Source organism: Chelonoidis abingdonii, chromosome 5 (genome assembly GCF_003597395.2).
Source record: "Chelonoidis abingdonii isolate Lonesome George chromosome 5, CheloAbing_2.0, whole genome shotgun sequence".
Taxonomy (NCBI): Eukaryota; Metazoa; Chordata; order Testudines; family Testudinidae; genus Chelonoidis; species Chelonoidis abingdonii.
Window position 1 is genome coordinate 14,043,022 of NC_133773.1, and position 20,245 is coordinate 14,063,266.

The following is a 20,245-nucleotide window of genomic DNA, read 5'->3' on the forward strand; positions in this document are numbered from 1 at the left end:
TCCCAATTGAAGGGAAGCGTTAGTGATGTCAGAAATAAAGAACCATTACTTTTATCCGACAGTAAATGTGATTCTTCAAGATGTTGAGGTCAGTGCACATCCCACTGTATGTATGAATAAGCCTCATGCACGCACATCCAGAATTTGTTTTGAATAGCACTGTCCATCAGGATCAAGGATATGCCCTTGTGTCTCCCTGTTGTCCCACAGAGGGCATAAAGGACAGGATGGCCATGATCCTTAGTTCCCTTGCAATTTAGAGCCTGTGTTGCTAAGGCCTCCTAACAGTGGGGCAGGGGAGGGGGCAGGCCACATGATTTACACCAGAGCATGTCATGCTGATATTGCTGACAGGTGGACCTTGAGAGAGTTAAATTCCAGTTCCACCAGTTTCAGCAGCAATATATAGTCTAGGGTCTTCAATACCGCAGGCCTCTACTGCATCCATATTGTTTTGCAATGCCTATATGGAAAAATCTTTTCCATTTTGAGGAGTACATCTTCCTTGTGGAAGGTTCCTGCTTTGTATGAGAATTTCCAGAAAACAGTCTCTATCAATAGTGCTCAACTAGTCAACATCCAAGCCATCAGATCTGGTTGCAGGATCTGACGATGGCTCTGAGAGGCTATGTCTGGGCAGGTTGGGAGGTATGAGAGCCTGTTTCAACTGCGGGCCAGGCCAGATGATCACAGTGGTCCTTTCTGGCTTTATAAATCTATGAATCTGCAAGAAGTCTGACAGCCAAGAATGTTTCAGCCAGTAAGACGCTATCAGAATGACTGTAGCCTAACCCAGCCGGATCTTTGATATTATCCTAGAGAAATCATAGGAAGGTATATGAATCCTCAAGACCACCAAAGGTGAAAGGCATCTAGTAATGAGCCCAACCTCATGCCTCTTTGAATCAATAGTTTGAGCATTTAGTGTTGCCTTCTGTGGCAAACAAATCTATTGCAAGAATCCCCCACTGACAAAATATTAGCTTTTATGATGGACTTCTGCTGTGATCAGTCATGGCTGGCCACTGCATGCCTGCTCAGGAAGCCTGCTAGGTCACTGCTGACCCCTGGGAAGCATAGTGCCAGTGGTCCTCTCTCAGTACTGTCTTTCTAGGCTAGTCTTCGGTGTTGCTGGTCGGCAAGCTGGGGTGCTGGACAATGCTACATTGCTTGTTCGCAGGATTCTGGAGTTCATCTCCTCAGGGTTTAACCAGCCCTTAACTGATTATTCCAGAAGATGGAGCTTCAGTCTCACATTTCTTGATACATGCATCCTTGCACAGAAACAACAAGCACACCAAACATCCTTTTGGTATATGCGACTCTCCTAAACAGAAGATACACCTGCTACGTCCATCTTTTAGAGGGTTGATGGGGCTTGAAGCTCACAGTCTGCCATGTCAAGAAGACCTGCACAGAGACAGTCTGTACTTTGGGAGGAAGTGAGTGTCTAATAGTCACCACACAGTCCAGACAGGTTAATATGCATCACATTAGTTGCAAGTCAAGATAATCAAGAATAGTCCTGGATGTTTTCAGAATATTTGAGAGGGTTTAGCCAAAGATAGAACCTGGCAAGTGTCCGATGTGCTAGTTCCTATCTCTCGGCCATACGCAGTAATAGGTAACAGGGGTGTGCATGTGCGCACAATTATCTTGACCTTTCTGCCCTGAGAGGGGAGCACAAGGAAGCATGGGGTGCATGCATAGCCCTACTATTAAACTCTGGTCTCACATGCACCTACAGTTGGCAACACTGACATACTAACATTTATGCAAATTCTCAAACACATAAATTACAACCTTCTATAAGCTCTCTGGAGGCTAAGACATGACTAATGTCTACTAGACTAACTGGATGAGAAGCTGGATGACAAAGGCAGCTTAAAAACTGACACCACAATTAATCAAACAAACCAATGAAGGCAATACCTAAGATGATTATTAGAGGCAAGCAGAACTAGAAGTGTTACTGTCATTGCAACAAAAAAAGAACCCCTAGGTCTGAATGGACAAAAACTACTGCTAAAGATCTGGAACTGAATATAAAGCATACTCCTCTGTACTGCAACATGTTACATGAGGTGGTTTGACCAGATAAGCAGCTCAGGAGACCATGAATGTAATAAGGCTAGAAGCTAGACACCAGAAGGAATAAGAGTTTTCAAAGAACGGAGAGAATTTTTGTTTTGATCAAGAATTTGATAAGGTAATGCAGAATTTAACCAATGAGGAAAGGGAAAGAAGCTTTGCTTCTCCTAGTTAAATTGTGTGCACACAATACAAAAAATTCTCTCTCTTCTAAAACTCAAAGCTCAGAAAATCTACTACTATACAGGGAAGAAATGAGAGAAGAATATTTAAGTTAAGACAAACCAGTCCAGATTTATTTTAAAGGAGGAAATAATGGTTAACTTTCACTATTAAGAAAGCCTAAAGTTTAAGATTCCATTGCTGAAAGTTCCTAGGAAATTTGTATTTTCCTTCTGAAAGGTAGGAAAGGAATAAAGGAAGCCTTGGTATGCATGTGAACAGTCTTATGATAATACCCATTCAAGGTTCATGTTATACTTTGGAAAAACACATTTAAGAAAGTAATTGATTGTTGTAACAGGTTCTTTTTATTTCTAATCTTCAGAGTAAAAGTCAAATTCAGCTACATCAGTCAGTTTTTCTTCTTGGTCTCTGTCCAAGCAGTTGATGGACTGATAAAATAACTTCCTTGTAGTGTTCATTATTCCACTAAGTGTAAAATCTCCAAACCGTGGTTTTGATCCCGGAACATGGAAGGACTTAAAACAAGGAATTTGCAACAAACAAAATCCATTTGTAATTTATTTTAATATATTTTAGTTAACTTCAAAGTAATAATTTAAGAATTCAGCTCTCACAGAAGGCCAGACTTGAATAAAGGAGTTACTTTAGTGAATAAGGTTTACAGATTGCCTTTACAAAACTATTATTTTAATACAATAATTCACCTGGTTTGTATGTTGCACAGATTGCTAAATCATAAAATTGACAGTGCAGGTACAGGATAATCGCCTATACTAAAAATGCAGTGTAGAAAAAAAGGCAGAAATATAAGTGTTGTTCATCGTAAAGAGATAGTGCATGTGACTGCAATTAAAACAGAGTTAATATCTCTGAATATTTCCTTTTGTTAGCTTCTGGGAAATGCTAACAAACAGTACTTTACATTAATTTTCTGTATGAGCCATAAAATAAGTAAAATGTTTTAATTACAGAAAACAGACTTGTACTATTTAAATCCATTCTGAAACCAAAGATGGACAGGATTCTTATAGTTTGCCTCCGCTAGGAATTGAACATGATGTACTGCATTATACATACATATTCATTAGAAACAAGAGGAAAACCAAGGACAGAGTAGGGCCGTTACTCAGTGAGGGGGTGAGGGGAGACAATAACCAAAAATGTGGAAATGGCAGAGGTGCTTAATGACTTCTTTGTTTTGGTTTCCACCAAGAAGATTGGTGGCGATGGAACATCTAAAATAGTGAATGCCAGTAATGGCATAGAGTACACTTATAAAGTCTGTGGACGATACCAAGCTGGGAGGTGTTGCAAGTGCTTTGGAAGATAGGATTAAAATTCAAAATGATCTAAACAAACTGGAGAAATGGTCTGAAGTAAATAGGATGAAATTCAATACGGACGAATGCAAAGTACTCCACTTAGAAAGGAACGATCAGCTGCACACATACAAAATGGGAAATGACTGCCTAAGAAGGAGTACTGCGGAAAAGGATCTGGGGGTTATAGTGGATCAAAAGCTAAATATGAGTCAAGAGTGTAACACTGTTGCAAAAAAAGCGAACACCATTCTAGGATGTATTAACAGGAGTCTTGTAAGCAAGACACGAGAAGTGTTTCTTCCGCTCTACTCCGTGCTGATAAGGCCTCAACTGGAGTACTGTGTCCAGTTCTGGGCGTCATATTTCAGGAAAGATTTGGAGAAAGTCCAGAGAAGAGCAACAAACATGATTAAAGATCTAGAAAACATGACCTATGAAGGAAGATTGAAAAAACTGGGCGTTTAGTCTGGAGAAGAGAAGACTAAGAGGAGACCTAACACTTTTCAAGTACATAAAAAGGTTGTTACAAGGAGGAGAGAGAAAAATTCTTTTTAATCTCTGAAGATAGGACAAGGTCTTAAATTGCAGCAAGGGCAGTTTAGGTTGGACATTAGGAAAAACTTCCTAACTGTCAGAGTTGTTAAGCACTGGAAAAAATTGTCTAGGAAGGTGGTGGAATCTCCATCATTGGGGATTTTTAAGAGCAGGTTGGAAAAACACCTGTCAAGGATGGTCTAGATAATACTTACTCCTGCCATGAGTACAGGAAATTGAATTAGATGACTTCTCGAGGTCCCTTCCAGTTCTATGATTCACCACTGAACAAGATGTGAGCTTTCTTTAAAGAGCCACCCACTATACGGAATGAATATATTACATTTTACTTAAATCTCATTAAATTACATTTTTTAAATTACTTTCCCCATCACTGGGAATGGCTGATTACCAAGCTATTGTAGGTAAACAGAAACTTATATCTTTGCAATCAGAGAGTCGCACTACAAGAGAAGCTCTTTCAGTGATATTCCCAATGTAATACCAAAACACTGCTGCAATATTCAACTGTCATGTCATAGTACTTTTTTGAATCCATTGATCAAATTAGCATGGAATAAGGCAATTACCCCAAGAGATTCTATTTACAGTAGAACCTAAGAATTATGAACACCTTGGAAATGGAGGTTGAATAAAACATTATGGTGGTTTTTCAACTGAACATTGACTTAATACAGCTTTGAAACTTAACAGAAAAAAATGCTGCTTTTAACTACACCTCTATCCCAATGTAACACGGTCCTCGGGAGCCAAAAAAAATCTCACTGCCTTATAGGTGAGACTGCGTTATATCAGGTTTGGTTCAGTATGCCATGCCAGACTGGACCGGCTTCGCTGGCAGTGATTTAAAGGGCCCAGTGCTGCAGGCTCTCTTTTTTACATCCTGATGAAAAAACAGAATGTTTTTCCTTTGCAGGTGACTTTGAATATCCTTTCCATGGAAATACTTGCAAAATCTAAATAACTTTAAAGCTATGGTGTGATACTTTTCCCATAATAAGGAGAAGGCACAGCTGTATTTGGAATACAACGCAGTTAGAAACAAAAGCATATAACAAAATGCAACAGTTTAACAAAAAGCCTTACTCACAGAGGGTACGATACATCATTAAAAGCAGTCTGTACATGTTTTTGTGCCTCAAACTGACTTTCCCGGATAGCTGAAAGGATTTACATTAACTGGAACCCCTTACATTAAAAATTTTTTTTAAAGGAGTTTAGTATACCGTACACGTGAAAATAATACAACAGAAATCTTGACATAACTGAGATACTTTGATATGGACACAGTAATCCTATATCTAGAGGATAGTCAAGGAAGACATATAGAAAGGGTTACAACTGAATTAACCCCCTTGTCCCCATTAGATTTTTCTTCTCATCCCATCCCCTCCTCAGGAAAATGTTCAACTCCCCCCTCCCCTAAAGTGTATGTCAATGGTATAATACAGTGGTTCTCAACCTTTCCAGACTACTCTACCTCTTGGAGGACTCTGATTTGTCTTGCATACCCCCAAGTTTCACCTCACTTAAAAACTACTTGCTTACAAAATCAGACATAAAAATATAAAATTGTCACAGCCACACTGTTACTAAAAAATTGCTTACATTTTCATTTTACCATATAATTATAAAATGAATCAATTGGAATATAAATACTACACTTACACTTCAGTGTATGGTATACAGAGCAGTAAAAACAAGTCAGTCTGTATGAAATTTTAGTTTGCACTGACTTCGCTAGTGCTTTTTATGTAGCTTGTTGTAAAACAAGGCAAATATCTAGATGAGTTAATGTACCTCCTGGAAGACCTCTGCATACCCTCAAGGGTACACATACTCCCGGCTGAGAACCACTGGTATAATATATACACATATATGCACATGCACATTGAGTTTGTGTTTAAATAATCCTGTTTAAAAAGGGAAATGTTAATAATATAACAATGATCAATATAGGTTACTTAATACTGTAAATTCTGTATCAAGATATGTACCCATATATGTACAGTCAATGTAATAGTAATGTCTATTGATATTTTGGGTCATTTACAATAAAATATTTTCCTACAACAAACAAAAACAAAAAAGAAGAAGTAAAAAAACCCATCATTACACACTTAAGAGGCATAATCTCCATCTCTCAGCAAGCTTGCCTTGGTATCTTGCCTTCACTACTATAAAAATAATCAGGGAAGATAAAAATCTTGGCAATCATTTTTCTTATTTAATAAGATTTTATTTACATGTGAAGAGTTCTTTATTTTCTTCCCATTTTAAATCTTAAATTGCTAAATTAGATATTTTATACGTTTCTTTAATTAGTTTCCTAGTTGTTAGTAGAATTTCAGATTGTAGATTTCACACTTAAAATGCTTATCTATGCTGTAAAATACAAATCCAGGATCCCATTAACATCCTTACTATGAGAATACTGCAAACTCAATCAAAACACAACACTGATAAGCAATCAGCCTGTACTATATTTGCAACCAACATTACCTTTCAATATAGCTCAGTGGTTTGAGCATTGGCCTGCTAAACCTGGGTTGCGAGTTCAATTCCTAAGGGAGCCACTTAGGTATGTGGGGCAAAAATCAGTACTTCATCCTGTTAGTGAAGGCAGGGGGCTGGACTCGATGACCTTTCAGGGTCTTTTCCAGTTCTATGAGATAGGTATATCTCCATATATTATACTGAGCCTCCCTTCATAAATCAAGAAAGCTGAAATGCTTCGACAAGGCTATACTTGCCTATAATGGTCTGCAGTTTGAAGAGAATGGGATCTGAGCACCTAAATCTTTTAAGTACATTTAAAAATCCCACCCTCAGGTGCCTAAATTTGGGCTTAAGAGCTGAACTTTAGGATCCTAGTTTCAAAAACTTGGCCTATGTGTATAAAAGAGTTCACAATTATTGTGCGAAAGTATTTAAAGTCTAAAAAAAATTAACGCTGAAGCAATTTTGTTTTAAGTTACAAAGATTTTACCCACAAAGAAAATATTACTATTTTGTTTTTTGCCGATAGCTGTTTTATAACATCCAAATAAGGTACCCTACTACTATATTTTTAAAAAGCATTTGTAATTGTGTTATATAATAGCAGAAGTTTTCAAGTTAGTTTTACAAAACCTCAAATAATTGATTAAAATCACTTGCATTTTAATCAATTGTGGATTTAACTGGTTTGATTTATATTGCTCTACCCTGTAAATTTACATTACAATTGTTATATGCAGTGTTGCTGTAGCCATGTTGGTCCCAGGACATTAGCGAGAGAAAGTGGGTGATGTAATACAACTCTTGGCTCATGAAGATGACAGCTGAAAACAGCATTCATCAATATAAACAGATTAATCCCACATCTTTTACAGTTTCCATTATTGTCATATCTTCATTTTAAGTCTTTACACATGGGAACTGTAGCTGTTTGAGAGGTATGACAGATACTAATTTATTACTAAGAAATTTCAATTGCTTTTTGTTTTTCATTATTTTTAAAAAAATAAATTAAAGAATTTAGAAGGCAAGACTATCTAGATGGGACCGACGTCAAGTTAGAGCAAATTTGGAACTAAAAGTCTTCATAATATTCTTTCAAAATGTAAATAAGTCAAACTCAAAAATACATGCACATATGCTTATAGTGACTGAAGATATTTTCTTTAAAACCCTAACAGTAGTAACTACACATCAATATCAGAAAGCAACTACTCCAGTATATTTAGACTGTGAACCCAGTTAAATCAGACAAGCATATTTGCAAAGCCACAGTTATTGCCATTGCAAAAGAATACTGTAGCTGGTGCTCAGAATCAAAGTAACACATTAAAAGCCAATTAAAAGAGGAAATAATAGCTGAAAGATGTTGGTGTGGCACGCACCTTCAGTATCATCACGCAATTGCTCCACCAAATCTGTCAAATCCTCCCAAGAGTCTTTGCAAACAGCAAAAAGAAAGGAAAAGAAAGATAAAATGTCATGCAAGCCATGATCTAAAGGAAAGAATCAAAATCAAGATATAAGAAAGGGAAAACGGAAAAGAGATTTCTGTAATACAACACTCAGTTTGCAGTAGTAAGAGATTTGCAATTCAAGAGGATTTATTCGTCTGCACAAAGTAATGTAGCAAAGCTTGATTATAGAAGAGAAAGCAATTATTGCATAGTTAGGTTTGGAGATTTGTTTGTTTAAGCCTGAAGGCTGATATTTCTGTAAGCATTTGTTAATGAAACAAATCCAACAAGAAAGCCGTATCTTTCATTTTAGAACTATACAAATCTAAGTACTGAAGTTCTCATATTTAACTTTACACAACTTCAGCATCTGCCTCAGTCCTCTTTCCATATGACCACCTAAATATTCCTACAAATGAAAAACAAGCCTTGGTAAGCATTTTTGGGTTTTTTTAAGAATAAAATGCATGTAAAACCAATTAGGCTAGAAAGGACCATAACTCAGATTTCCAGTTGCTGCAGATATGTCCAAGATAACTTCAATCATGTCACAGTTTAAAATTGTGTTACACAAATGAGGGTGCACTGACATCGCCAGAATAAAAAGTCTTTTACTCTGCAATGCAATTCTGCAGACAGCTGATAGTTAAGGGGGTGGAGACAGAGATCCTGGCAGAGATATAAGGAAGGGGGGTGGAGTGAAGCCTGTCTTAACATGCTCGGTAATTCTGTTATCAACACCAGAAAACAAAGTTACCAAACAAGAGTGTATATACTCAACATGATTCTGGGCTTCATACTTACATTAAGTTTTTCCTAGAGCAAATTTACAGTTATATTGGGTGTTTGATGGATAAAGAAGGTTGAATTCTCTCTTACATGCCAAACTCCGGCAAGGTACTGAGCAAAGTACACATTCCACTAAGATCTCATACTTGCCCCGCCCTCACCTCCAAGAAAGCTACAGCTAATCTCCTCCTCCAAAGGAAGTGTTGATTTGTGAATAGCAAAGACAGTCATACCCTGCATATAAAATAAAGTGAAAATGTGATAAAGATCCTAAAATTATTGAGCAGAAGGTAAATCTCCCATAACATATTCTTACTGACCAACCTTCATATTCTAAAACTAACCAGCTCATTCGAATCATTTTTTGGAAATTAGTTTTACATCTGAATTCTTGTATTTTCCAGATGTCCAGGTTTTCTTATTCTAAAGCAAATCTGTTCCATATATTGAGAGTAATAGAGTGAAACTGCATTTCATTTTCACAGGACAGAATCTTTGTAAGTATTGAAGCTAGTGTCATTCAGTAATTTAATATTTGTGGGAAACACTTTCTATAATGAAATTAATTAAGGTAAGAGTCCCTAATATCTATTGGATACAGTTTTAGAGTTTAAATCATAAAAGGGTCTAGTAATTCTTGTTAATTAATAGGATTTACATGCATGGGTAACGAATTAGCTCCAGCCCCTAATAATTCCATAATCCTTTATTTACATACAAGTAAAGGAATTCCACAGGTTTTGAGTCACAAACACATCACCATCAGAAGTAGATGATTAAACAAAGATCTATTCCTTCTTTGTGCAAATGTTCATGGTAAAAGAATAAATGAGGAAAAAACCCATAATGTTAAAAAATTTCCAAAAATACAATGGTTAAGAAAAACATCCACTAGGCATCAGGAGATAGATAATACACTTTTTCCTTTTCCTATGCTTTGATTTTTGTCATCCCCCCACATCTAACAAATGCATAGTACAAGACACTTGTGAATCTCCAATTCCATATTTGCTTTCCTTCCCCCCATCCTCTCTTTTCCCATGGACCCCCACCCCCCCACAACATCATAAGGTATTTTCCCTCAAACTTGAGGCTTTGCTATTATGATCGTCTGGTCTACATGCCTGCTGATGATTGCACAAACAACAGATCTGATTTCTTTTATCACTTCTTAAAAAAGTTAGATATTGTAGTGTGCCTTCCTACAGTGACCTTCTAACGTTTCCACCACTTTCTTTAGCTGTTAATGCACAAAAATATCCCTGAAGGCCAACAGTTTCTAACATGAATCACGATATCAGGTCACATCAGTAAAGTCCAACTACTCTACTATTCTGTGTGACAACATTAGCCAGTACCAGATACTTCAAAGGAAGGTGCAAGAAACCTTTTGCTGGGCATCACATAGGCCAAATCTGGCCCACAGGCAATATATTTGACATCCCTGAGCTAGGGTTTTAAATAAAAACAGATTTCCAGGGAATGTTTTCACACACCACCACAGGCATCGATCCTATTCACTTTCAGAGCAGGGAGCAGCACAGGAGCTGCATAGGTTTGAGCTGACAGCTGAGGCTAACGGGACCATTAGCTGCATAAAACCAAATTCATGAGAAAGAGCATGTGAGTGAGCAAGCAAGTGAAAGAAAACTGATACTAAGAGAAACTGAATCAACTTCCAAGTTACACTTTTGTCTAAAATCTTATTCCTACAAGTAACACCCAAAATAAGTTTAACAAATTTAGAGCAAAGTGTTTTTATTTGTTTCCTGTTTATTTCTCAGTTCACTTGACAGCACTTTGTGTATGGTTAGTTTCTGTGTTAACTCCGTGTTATCAGTTTTCTCCCGTTTGCGTGGGGGTCTCACACAGCAAAAAGGAACAGAAACTTTTTTGTTGTTGTTGTTGAGAGAGAGAGGGGAAACACTCAAAATTGTGAATGCTGGGACAGCTGTAGTAAGTGAAAATACTTAAAATTCGTTTTTAAATGAAAGTATTTCATCTTCATAGCATCTCTTTAACAATATTTCCAACTTTGATTCTGCTTTTGCCAACATCATCAATGTTCCAAGTCTTAATTACTGTATATCAAACTAATTCAGAGTATAGAAAGATCAAGACCTCAGTTCAAGACTGGGGGGGGGGAGGGGTTTCACAGTTCAAATTAAAATCTTGAAAAGTCTAATGTTATGGATTTTTAATATTAGATAAAAATAAGCATACTGTGAAGCTTCTTTTCTTCAGAAAAGTGCAGGAAGAAAAAAAGCTTTTAAGAGCAAATTCATATTAAAACCATCTAATATACTGAGTATCAATGCTGCCTGTGTTTTAAGGAGAAAAATACTGTGACATTTTACAAGTTATATAAATGCAATAAATTATTTGTAAGTAAGTCTATCTTCATCTATTTCCCAAAGAGAGGTGTTGCTACTTACAATACACAGCAGAAGCATGGGGTAAAAGTTACTGTGCCATAGAACACACATGCATGCTGCTTAAAAAAAAATTAGAAAACTAAAAGGTTGTATGAGCTAAAGCAACCCCCAGACACAAACGATTATCTCTGATAATGTGTGTACGTTTAATATATGTATTTTGCCTACTAGTCAGTAACAAGTGGCTCTTTTGCAGTACACAGTACTGTATTCATCAGAAATATTCCCCCCCCCAAATATCTTCACTCTAGTGTCAAAGAATCTTCTGCATTTTTTAAATTTTCATTTAGTTACTTAACACAATTTGTAAAGATATATATAGTTTTGTCCAGTGTACAAGGATGATTTTAGATAAATTCTACCTGACCTTGATTAAAAAGTATTCATAAACATTGATTGAACGAGTAAGGAAATGTACAGGCAATGACAGAATGAGTGTGTACAACAGGGCAGATGTCCTCTGTGCCACCATTTCGTTTCTGCTACAAAGAACCTTGTGAAATGGTGGCTACTCCTGAAGGGTCTGCATATATTTCCATTAAAAAAATCCTTTGCCCCACCCTTGCCTTTATGGGGGTGATCATTCAAATCTGCAATTTTTTCCTTTAAGATTCTAAAGCAGACGCTATACTTAAAAGGTCACGTACACCAAAACTCATAATAAGTAGTGCAGCTAATAATGGAACTTGATCATACATATGTTCTCCTGTATGAGACGAGGCCTTAAGCAAAAATTCTTAAAAAGCAGAAAATACTAGGGCATTAAAAAAGCTGTATTTTCATAAGCAAATAAGATTAAAAAAACCCAAAAGGAACTGAGTGTCCAATAAGCTTCTAACAGCTCTGCTGACTGCTAACATACCTATTTTTTAAAAGCAATTAGTGAGGAGAAATATTACATAACAGCTGTGTACAGTTTTCTAAAAATCGAAATTATGATGAAGACAGACTTGGGTTGAGATAGAAACCCCTTAAAATACTTTAAGTCCAGGGCACTATGATGCCAGTGCCCAGGCCCAAGCCCATTGTGACTATCCACTTTAGCATAATGCTTTCCCAAACCCACCACTCATTACCTTGCCCTGTGTGCTGTGAAGAAGAGACAACATAAGTTGTAACAAACTGGTCAAAAAAGACCACACGGGGGAAAACGTAGTGAGATTCCATAGCACTGCACAGCCTCAAAAACCCCCACTACATGAATGACATAACTACAAATTAAGGAAGCGGGGGGAGGGAATCTGGCCTGTGACCTAGTGAGAAGAACCAGAGTTAAATGAAATATCTGCTTTAATTTACATGTTTTTCTGATTGATGGGAGGAAATGGACAGCAAGAGGGCATCAAGCCCAGGACAGGTATTCCTTTAAGTTTCTTCATTTAAATATCCCATATATACCCCTCATAAAAAGCGGAGTAAAATCCTATAGCACTGTCTCGCACACAAATACCTACCACATATACTCGTTCATAAGCTGAATATTTCTGGTAAAAAAGTGACACATCAAAGAGCGGGGGTCAGCTTATAAATGGGTCTACACCAAAATTTGATTATTTTAAACTCTATGGAATCACTGAATTAAATATCTAATACAATGTCATTTTGTTTACTTGGAGCATCTGCAGGCATGGAGCCCCTCGGCTCCCTGTGGCCGCAGTTCGCCATTCCCAGCCAATGGGAGCTGAGGGAAATAATGCCATTTCCCGGAGCTCCCATTGGCTGGGAATGGCAAACCGCAGCAACAGGGAGCTGAGGGGCTCCATGCCTGCAGATGCTCCAAGTAAATAAAACGTCCCAACCCGTCAATGGCTTACCAAAGTTTGCCAACTCCTGAAATATAGTGTCGGCTTATCCAAGAGTCATACAGTTTCTGTTATTTTTACCTAACCATCTTGAGGGGTCGGCTTATAAATAAATGGGCTAATGAACGAGTACATACGTATATATTTCAAATCAAAGCAGACTTCAAAATTGTAGTTTTTAAAAACTAACGCGGGGCACAGGATAACCACTCTCTGCTTGAGTTCTTACTCAAAGATATCAAGGGGGCTCAGCACACTGCGTGACAGGACCTTTAGCTCAGCTCCCACTGTTGTACTAAGTCCACATATTAGAGCACTAGGCTCTGTGACTGCCACAATGATTGGCTATTGCTTTCTATTTTCCATAGCTCACCTGCCCATACCCACTGTATTTTCTAACATTGTGTTATGTGAATGTAAGAGAATGGCTTGCCATAATTTAGTACGATGCTCTGGCACTTGTGGAATCGGAGTCCTCATGGAAATTCACCAAAAAAGTGTTACATAGCCTTAAAACGTTATGTCAGATTCTCATTCCTCTGAACATGCTTTAAATGGAAATAAATATTTTGTACATATCTATTATGACCCTAATAGACACTCAAGGAGAACCAGAAAGGTATGCTATGTTTAAAAAGGACAAACCAAAAACCACCCACCATCATGCTGGAAAATGAAATGAACATGATGCGGGATTTAAGCAAAAGTGAATCTGAGGGCCTTTAAGCCAGCTTGTTGTTACCTACTATGAAATGCTTGACCTGGAAACATTAACTTAAAATACCAATAATTAATGTATACAAGATTAAAGAAATACTGCAGACAAAAATTATCTGGGAATCTATGGACTAAGCTGGAGAAGACAACAAGTCTAGGTTCATTTCAACCAGAATTCACACTAAGAGTGGTTGGAAAAATAAAGGGTTTGAAAAAAAGTCCAAGAGATTTGGTGTTATTCATTTCCTTTTCTTTCCCTTTTGCAACCATATGCAGGGTGGAAATATGGAAGTTAGCAGACTGCTCAGCATTAGAGTTATGCAAAATTAAAAAGTTTTCTTTCACATCATCAAGTGAAACTTGTTCTCATTTCAACTTATGCACAATACTGAAAAAATACCTAATTTTTTATTAAAATATGAAACTACTATTAATTTCTGTTATCTAGGTAAACATATCTTATGCCTCAAATCGGTCCCTTCTCCACTTAAAAATAATCTCAGATACTATAATCCTAAGCAATTTTCTCAGAAGTGGGCCTAGTTTTCCTGTTTGCAATAAAAAAAAAATTAAGGAAGTCTGAATTGCTTTGCATTTGTCTATGAATATTTCACATTTGTCCATTCAACATCAGTGCGTATTATAAACTGTGAACTGTTCTGTTACATTTTCACAGCAAGGAATCATAAAAAACAAAAGGAAAAGACTGGAAACAGAGTGGGGGAAATTACATAATTAAAAACACTAATAAAAATGTCGTAACAGGCCAGAAAGGGTAGACTGTATAAACAAAACTGAGAATTCCACAAACAAAAATCAAAAGCTTTCCTGCACATATATTAAGGGCAAAAAGGAAAAATGCCTTAAAGATCATAAAGTTGCCCACAAAGTGTCAATTACAAAAACTCCTTCCAAGCAAACATCACTGCATCAACCAAGCTAATATCTGAGTACTAAACTAAACTTTAAAAGTAGCAATGTACAAAAGGAAACAGGACATCTGTCACAGCCAAACCCCTGGATCTGGGAACTTACAGTTTCCATTGTAGCACTGTGGCTACATTTTTGCTGACATTATTCGACCTTGGTGTAACCTGGCCTCCACAGATGAGAGTTAATCTTATCAGAGGTTTCCTCCTACCACAGCAACACAGGCATCTTTTACTTATTCATCATGCCATTATTCTGAAAGAATCATTTTTGCTTTTCTAGCCATTGTACTATTTTCTCCAGAGACTTCTGAAACCATCTTCCTTGCTTCACATTCTAGTTTGTAGAGCTTCCAAGAGAAACTCTACAAACTCATCCCCCACGAACCCATCGCAGGGATCTTATATGAGCTTCCCAAAATACACAAAACAAGGGAACCCAGGCAGACACTTCCTATCTGGCCACAGCACTCTTCCTGAAGGACTATCAGGACCCATGGAAACCATCCTTAAACCACAGATGACACAAAGGGCCAGCTTATTCCAAGACACAACCAACTTCCTCCATAAACTCTGCAACATTAAAAGCCTCCCTCAAAACACCATCCTTGCCATCAAGGATGTCACTTGCCTATACTCTAACATCATTCACAACAATAGCATAGCTGCCTGACTCCAATATTTACAAGACAATGAACAACCCTCATATATTCACCCCAAGTAACACCAAACTCATCCATTTCATCCTCACCCACAACAATTTTACAAACAACAACGAACATTTTGTCCAAACCATGGGAACAGCCACGGATATGAGGATGGTTCCTCAAGATGCCAGCCTCTTCATGGACCACTGTGCATTAGAATTTCTGGACAAATGCACCATGAAACCAATGATATACCTGAGATACATTGATGTTATTTTCATCCTCTAGACAGACGACAAACTCCTTCATAGATTTCCACTACAACTTCAACTCCCTTGGAACACTCCCACACTGGCGTCGACTTCCTGGACAACACTATCAGCTTCAGCAACGGAACCCTTCAGACAACTATATACAAGAAACCCACAGATCCCCACACATGTCTTCACAGATCCAGGAACCATCCCAAACGCACCAAGAAACTGTTATCTACAGCCAGGCACTCAGATACCACACAATAAGATCCAAGGACAAAGTCTGGGATACACACCTTAACGCTGCCTTAACCAAACAAGGATGCTCCAGAGAAGTAGACTGCATTATGGAACAGGCAACCCAAATATCCTGAGAGAATCTGCTTCAATACAGAAATAAAACCCCCTCTGACCACACATCCCTAGTTATAACCTACCACCCCACACTGGAACCCTTTTGGGGTATCAAAACTACAACCCAGATTTGATGGGGAACTCATCCTGAAATAACTCTTCCCTGAACTCCCTCTTCTGCCCTTCAAACAACTCTCCAATCTCATCATCAGAAGCAAGCTCCCCACAGACCAGGACACTCCATGTGGAAAGTGTCATCAGACACTGCTACAACAATAGATGCAAACCTGCAGACGTATCTCCACTGCTACAACAATCAACATCCACCACAACATACTTTTCAAAATCCATGGGTCCTGTACATGTCTATCACAACATGTGTACTTCAGCCAGTGCATTAAATGCCCCCAACAACAACAACCTACATGGATGAAACCAGACAGACAATCACTACACTCTCAAATGAACTCACACAGGAAAATCATAACAGACAAAAACACAATATCACCTGTGGGTGAACACTTTTCAAAGTGATCACTCTATATCTGACCTATCAGTCTTCATCCTCACAATGCACAACATTTTCTAAGACGAGCCTGGGAGCTTAAATTCATAACTTTGCTAAACATTAAAAATCATGGTCTTAATAAAGACATTGGATTTATGGCTTATTACAACAATCTATAACCCACTAACCCCCCTTTTTGTCCTAACAAAAAGGACGAGGAGTAGTTGTGGCACCTTAGAGACTAATAAATTTATTTGGGCATAAGCTTTCATGGGCTAAAACCCACTTCATCAGATGCATGGAGTGGAAAATACAGTAGCAGGTGCATATACACAGTAGATGAAAAGATGGGAGTTGCCTTATCAAGTGGGGGGGGGTTGAGACAATTCAATTAAAGTGGGCTATTATCAACAGGATAAAAAAATCACTTTTCTAGTGGTAATCAGGGTGGCTCATTTCAAACAGTTAACGAGAAGGTAAGAGTAACAGTAGAGGGAAAAAAACGAGGCGCCCTTGTGGCACCTTGGAGACTAAGGGTATGTCTACACTGGAAACTTCAAAGAGCTGCCAGGGGAACGCTCCCGTGGCAGTGCTTTGAAGGGCGAGTGTGATCACACACGAGCGCTGGAAGAAAGCTCTCCCAGCGCTCCTGACAATCCACCTCCACAAAGGGATTAGCTCCGAGCACTAGGAGCACGGCTCCCAGTGCTCGGAGCCCATCTACAATAGTGCTTTAAAGTGCTCAGACTCGCTGTGCTCAGGGGGGTGATTTTTCACTCCTCTAAGCCAGCAAGTTAGAGCACTATAAAATGTAAGCGTAGACAAGCCCTAACAAATTTATTTGGGCATAAGCTTTCGCAGGCTAGAACCCACTTCATCAGATGCATGGAGTGGAAAATACAGGAGCAGGTATAAATACATGAAAGGATGGGAGTTGCCTTACCAAGTGTAATGTCAGTCTAATGAAGCAAATCAATTAACAGCAGGATACCAAGGGAGAAAAAACTTCTGAAGTGGTAATGAGAGTAGCCCATTTCAGACAGTTGTCCCGTTAGACTGAGCTCACACTTGGTAAGGCAACTCTCATCCTTTCATACTACTTGGGAAGGATTTGAAGATTCTGTAATGATAAAGCAGCAGAGAATCCTGTGGCACCTTATAGACTAACAGAGGTTTTGGTGCGTGAGCTTTCGTGGGTGAATACCCACTTCGTCAATATTCACCCACGAAAGCTCACGCTCCAAAACCTCTGTTAGTCTATAAGGTGCCACAGGATTCTCTGCTGCTTTTACAGATCCAGACTAACACGGCTACCCCTCTGATACTTGTAATGATAAAGTAAGTAATAGATACTGTTTTATTTTGATTTTAAAAAGATGGAAGAACACCAGTAAAGAAACTACAGAAAAGCTATTTTCAGTTTTAAAAGGCTGCTCAATACATGGTGCACTATGTTAATGGAGTAATAATATATGGGCAACATTTAAATAAAGTGTTTATTTTTGAACTATCTATATAAATTCTTCTTCAGACAAAAATGCATTAATAACTTTTAAAATCCCTGACCAAAAGCAAGAAAAAGATTCATCCCGATTTGATGTTAAACTGTCAAAAAACTAGATTAACATGAAAGATGTACCCTTTTACCATGAAACTGAATCACTATAATTCAGCTTTCTAAACATAGCATTTTAAAGATAAGTGAAGTAGTGTATTTGGTACAATAAATTCTCTCTCATATCAAATAAGTCTCATATAATAAGGCTGTCATGCATACTGCTCATGCTCTCAATTACAAACTGATCCCATCAGTACTAAAATTATTAACCTAATGTGAAACTCTGGCTAAAGTGAAGTCATGTCTTTCAAGGGAGAGGGGAGAAACTCAACAACTTTCACTCCACATCAGATGCACTCATCTTCAGCTATCCTTATGAAAATTCATGTCTATTTTGCACTTTCCAATTATCCACAAAAGCTCAACTCTCAATTCCATTTGAATACTATCTGTTCATATGCACATTTCTAAATTAGTCATTAAAAATCAAGAGATTTCTACTTTTTAACCCATAAAAAGGTTGACTGTATTGAAAACAAAACAGCAAAAAAACCTGTAGCTGCTTCTCTCATTTTTTGTTATTTGCTTAAAAAGCATGTTCCAATTTTTCAGTGACCTACCACTGTTCTGCCAAAATAAAAAACGACAATGGCTAAAACTAATTTTATTCTTTGCATCTAGATAAAATGATGGCCTTTCGAGCTCTAACCCTTTACAAGTAAAGCAAGTAAAACGTCCCCCAGCTTTAAAAAAAGTGAGCACCTGACCAAAAGAACCAAAGGGAAGGGTAGAACTTTTAAAAATTTGGAAGAAACTTTCCCCGTTATCTGTTGTTCTCTGGGCTGCAAGGACACGGAGCAGCAATGCTATAAGCAGCAACGCTGTGTAAGGTTTGAACCAGGTATGAAAAAGTATCTTCCATACCTGGAACAAATTATTTGGATAGGGATTATTGAGTTAGACACAATCACGTTTATCTCTTATTTTGGCTTGTGGCTCTGTGCTAACCCCTGATGCTTTTTGTTTGCTTGTAACCTTTAATATGAATCCCCAAGAAAGCTAGTTTGGGTGCTTAATTTTTGGAATTGCTCTTTTAAAATCTAGCAAAAGCCTAAGTTCCAGATGTATTTTTTTCCTTTTTGTTTTTTCATAAAATTTACCTTTTTTAAGAATAAGATTGGATTTTTGGTGTCTTAGGAGGTTTGTGCATGTTGTTTGATTAGCTGATAGCACAGCTAATTTCCTTCCACGTTGAAGGTGAGGTGGGCGAAAAGGCTGGAGGATACCCCACAGGAAGGAATTCCCAGGTGTTCCTTCCTGGATGCAAGAGGTTATTTTTGCATTTGGGTGGTGGCAGTGTTTACCAAGCCAATGTCAGAGAAAAGCTGCAACCTTGGGAGTTTAATTCAAGCCTGGAGCGACAAGTATTAAATTTTAGAATCCTTGCAGGCCCCCACCTTCTGTACTCAAAGTGACAGAATGGGGATTAGCCTTGACAGAGGATAATGACGTAGTTTGTGGATGTTTATGGGGAGCTCCTCCCAAATGTGAGGGGCAGCATGGAAAAACCACCAAGGTGCTTGTTTGAATATTTAACAAGTGAGCGAGGGATGCTGGCATCCTTGGGAGGCAGAGGGCAACCTTTCAATAGTAAATGACAGATGATGGGCAGGGTCGGGATAGAGTGCAAAGGGCTTTGTAAGTGAAGACAAGTAGCTTATGTTTGATGCAATAGATAAGAGGGAGCCAATGAAGGGATGCAAAGAGAGAGAGATAAAATGGCCTTGGAGAAGCAGTCTGGTGCCAGGATAGAAGCCCATCCCTGGTTCTAGGATGCCAAGCCTAAAGTATCTGGACCAGGGTGGGATTTACTACCTACCTTTATTTGTAGTAGGGCATGACAGCGCAGACAAAGTGTCCATCCCCCAACAAATAAACTAGCCTTTTTAAATCATAGAGATATAAACATCTATGTAATGCTAGTTTTATGATATATTAATTCATATCTCAAAAAGGATTTTTAAAAATCAAATGTGTCTGTGGAATGTTCCACAATATCTTCTAATAGCTTCTGATGTTTAAAAGATAGGTATCATAACAACTAGATCTAGAAACTAGATTACTTACTATGCATGCAAAGTA

The 20,245-nt window shown here is 38.0% G+C and overlaps 1 protein-coding gene and 1 long non-coding RNA gene across 6 annotated transcripts in view; one reads left to right on the forward strand and one right to left on the reverse strand.

Annotated features, from left to right (window-relative positions):
• Positions 1-20,245, forward strand: part of LOC142046862 (uncharacterized) — a 137,930-nt gene that overhangs the window by 74,510 nt on the left and 43,175 nt on the right. The gene's annotated exons all lie outside the window — the stretch shown is intronic.
• The window catches only part of RUFY3 (RUN and FYVE domain containing 3), a 73,616-nt gene that overhangs the window by 42,100 nt on the left and 11,271 nt on the right, over positions 1-20,245 (reverse strand). For 2 of the 5 annotated variants that reach the window (XM_032768100.2, XM_032768103.2), the window contains exon 2: positions 8,039-8,092. The exons of the other annotated variants lie outside the window; for them this stretch is intronic. In XM_032768100.2, coding sequence (XP_032623991.1) covers positions 8,039-8,092 — 54 coding nt within the window. The remainder of the gene's footprint in view (positions 1-8,038; positions 8,093-20,245) is intronic. 5 annotated transcript variants of the gene reach the window in all.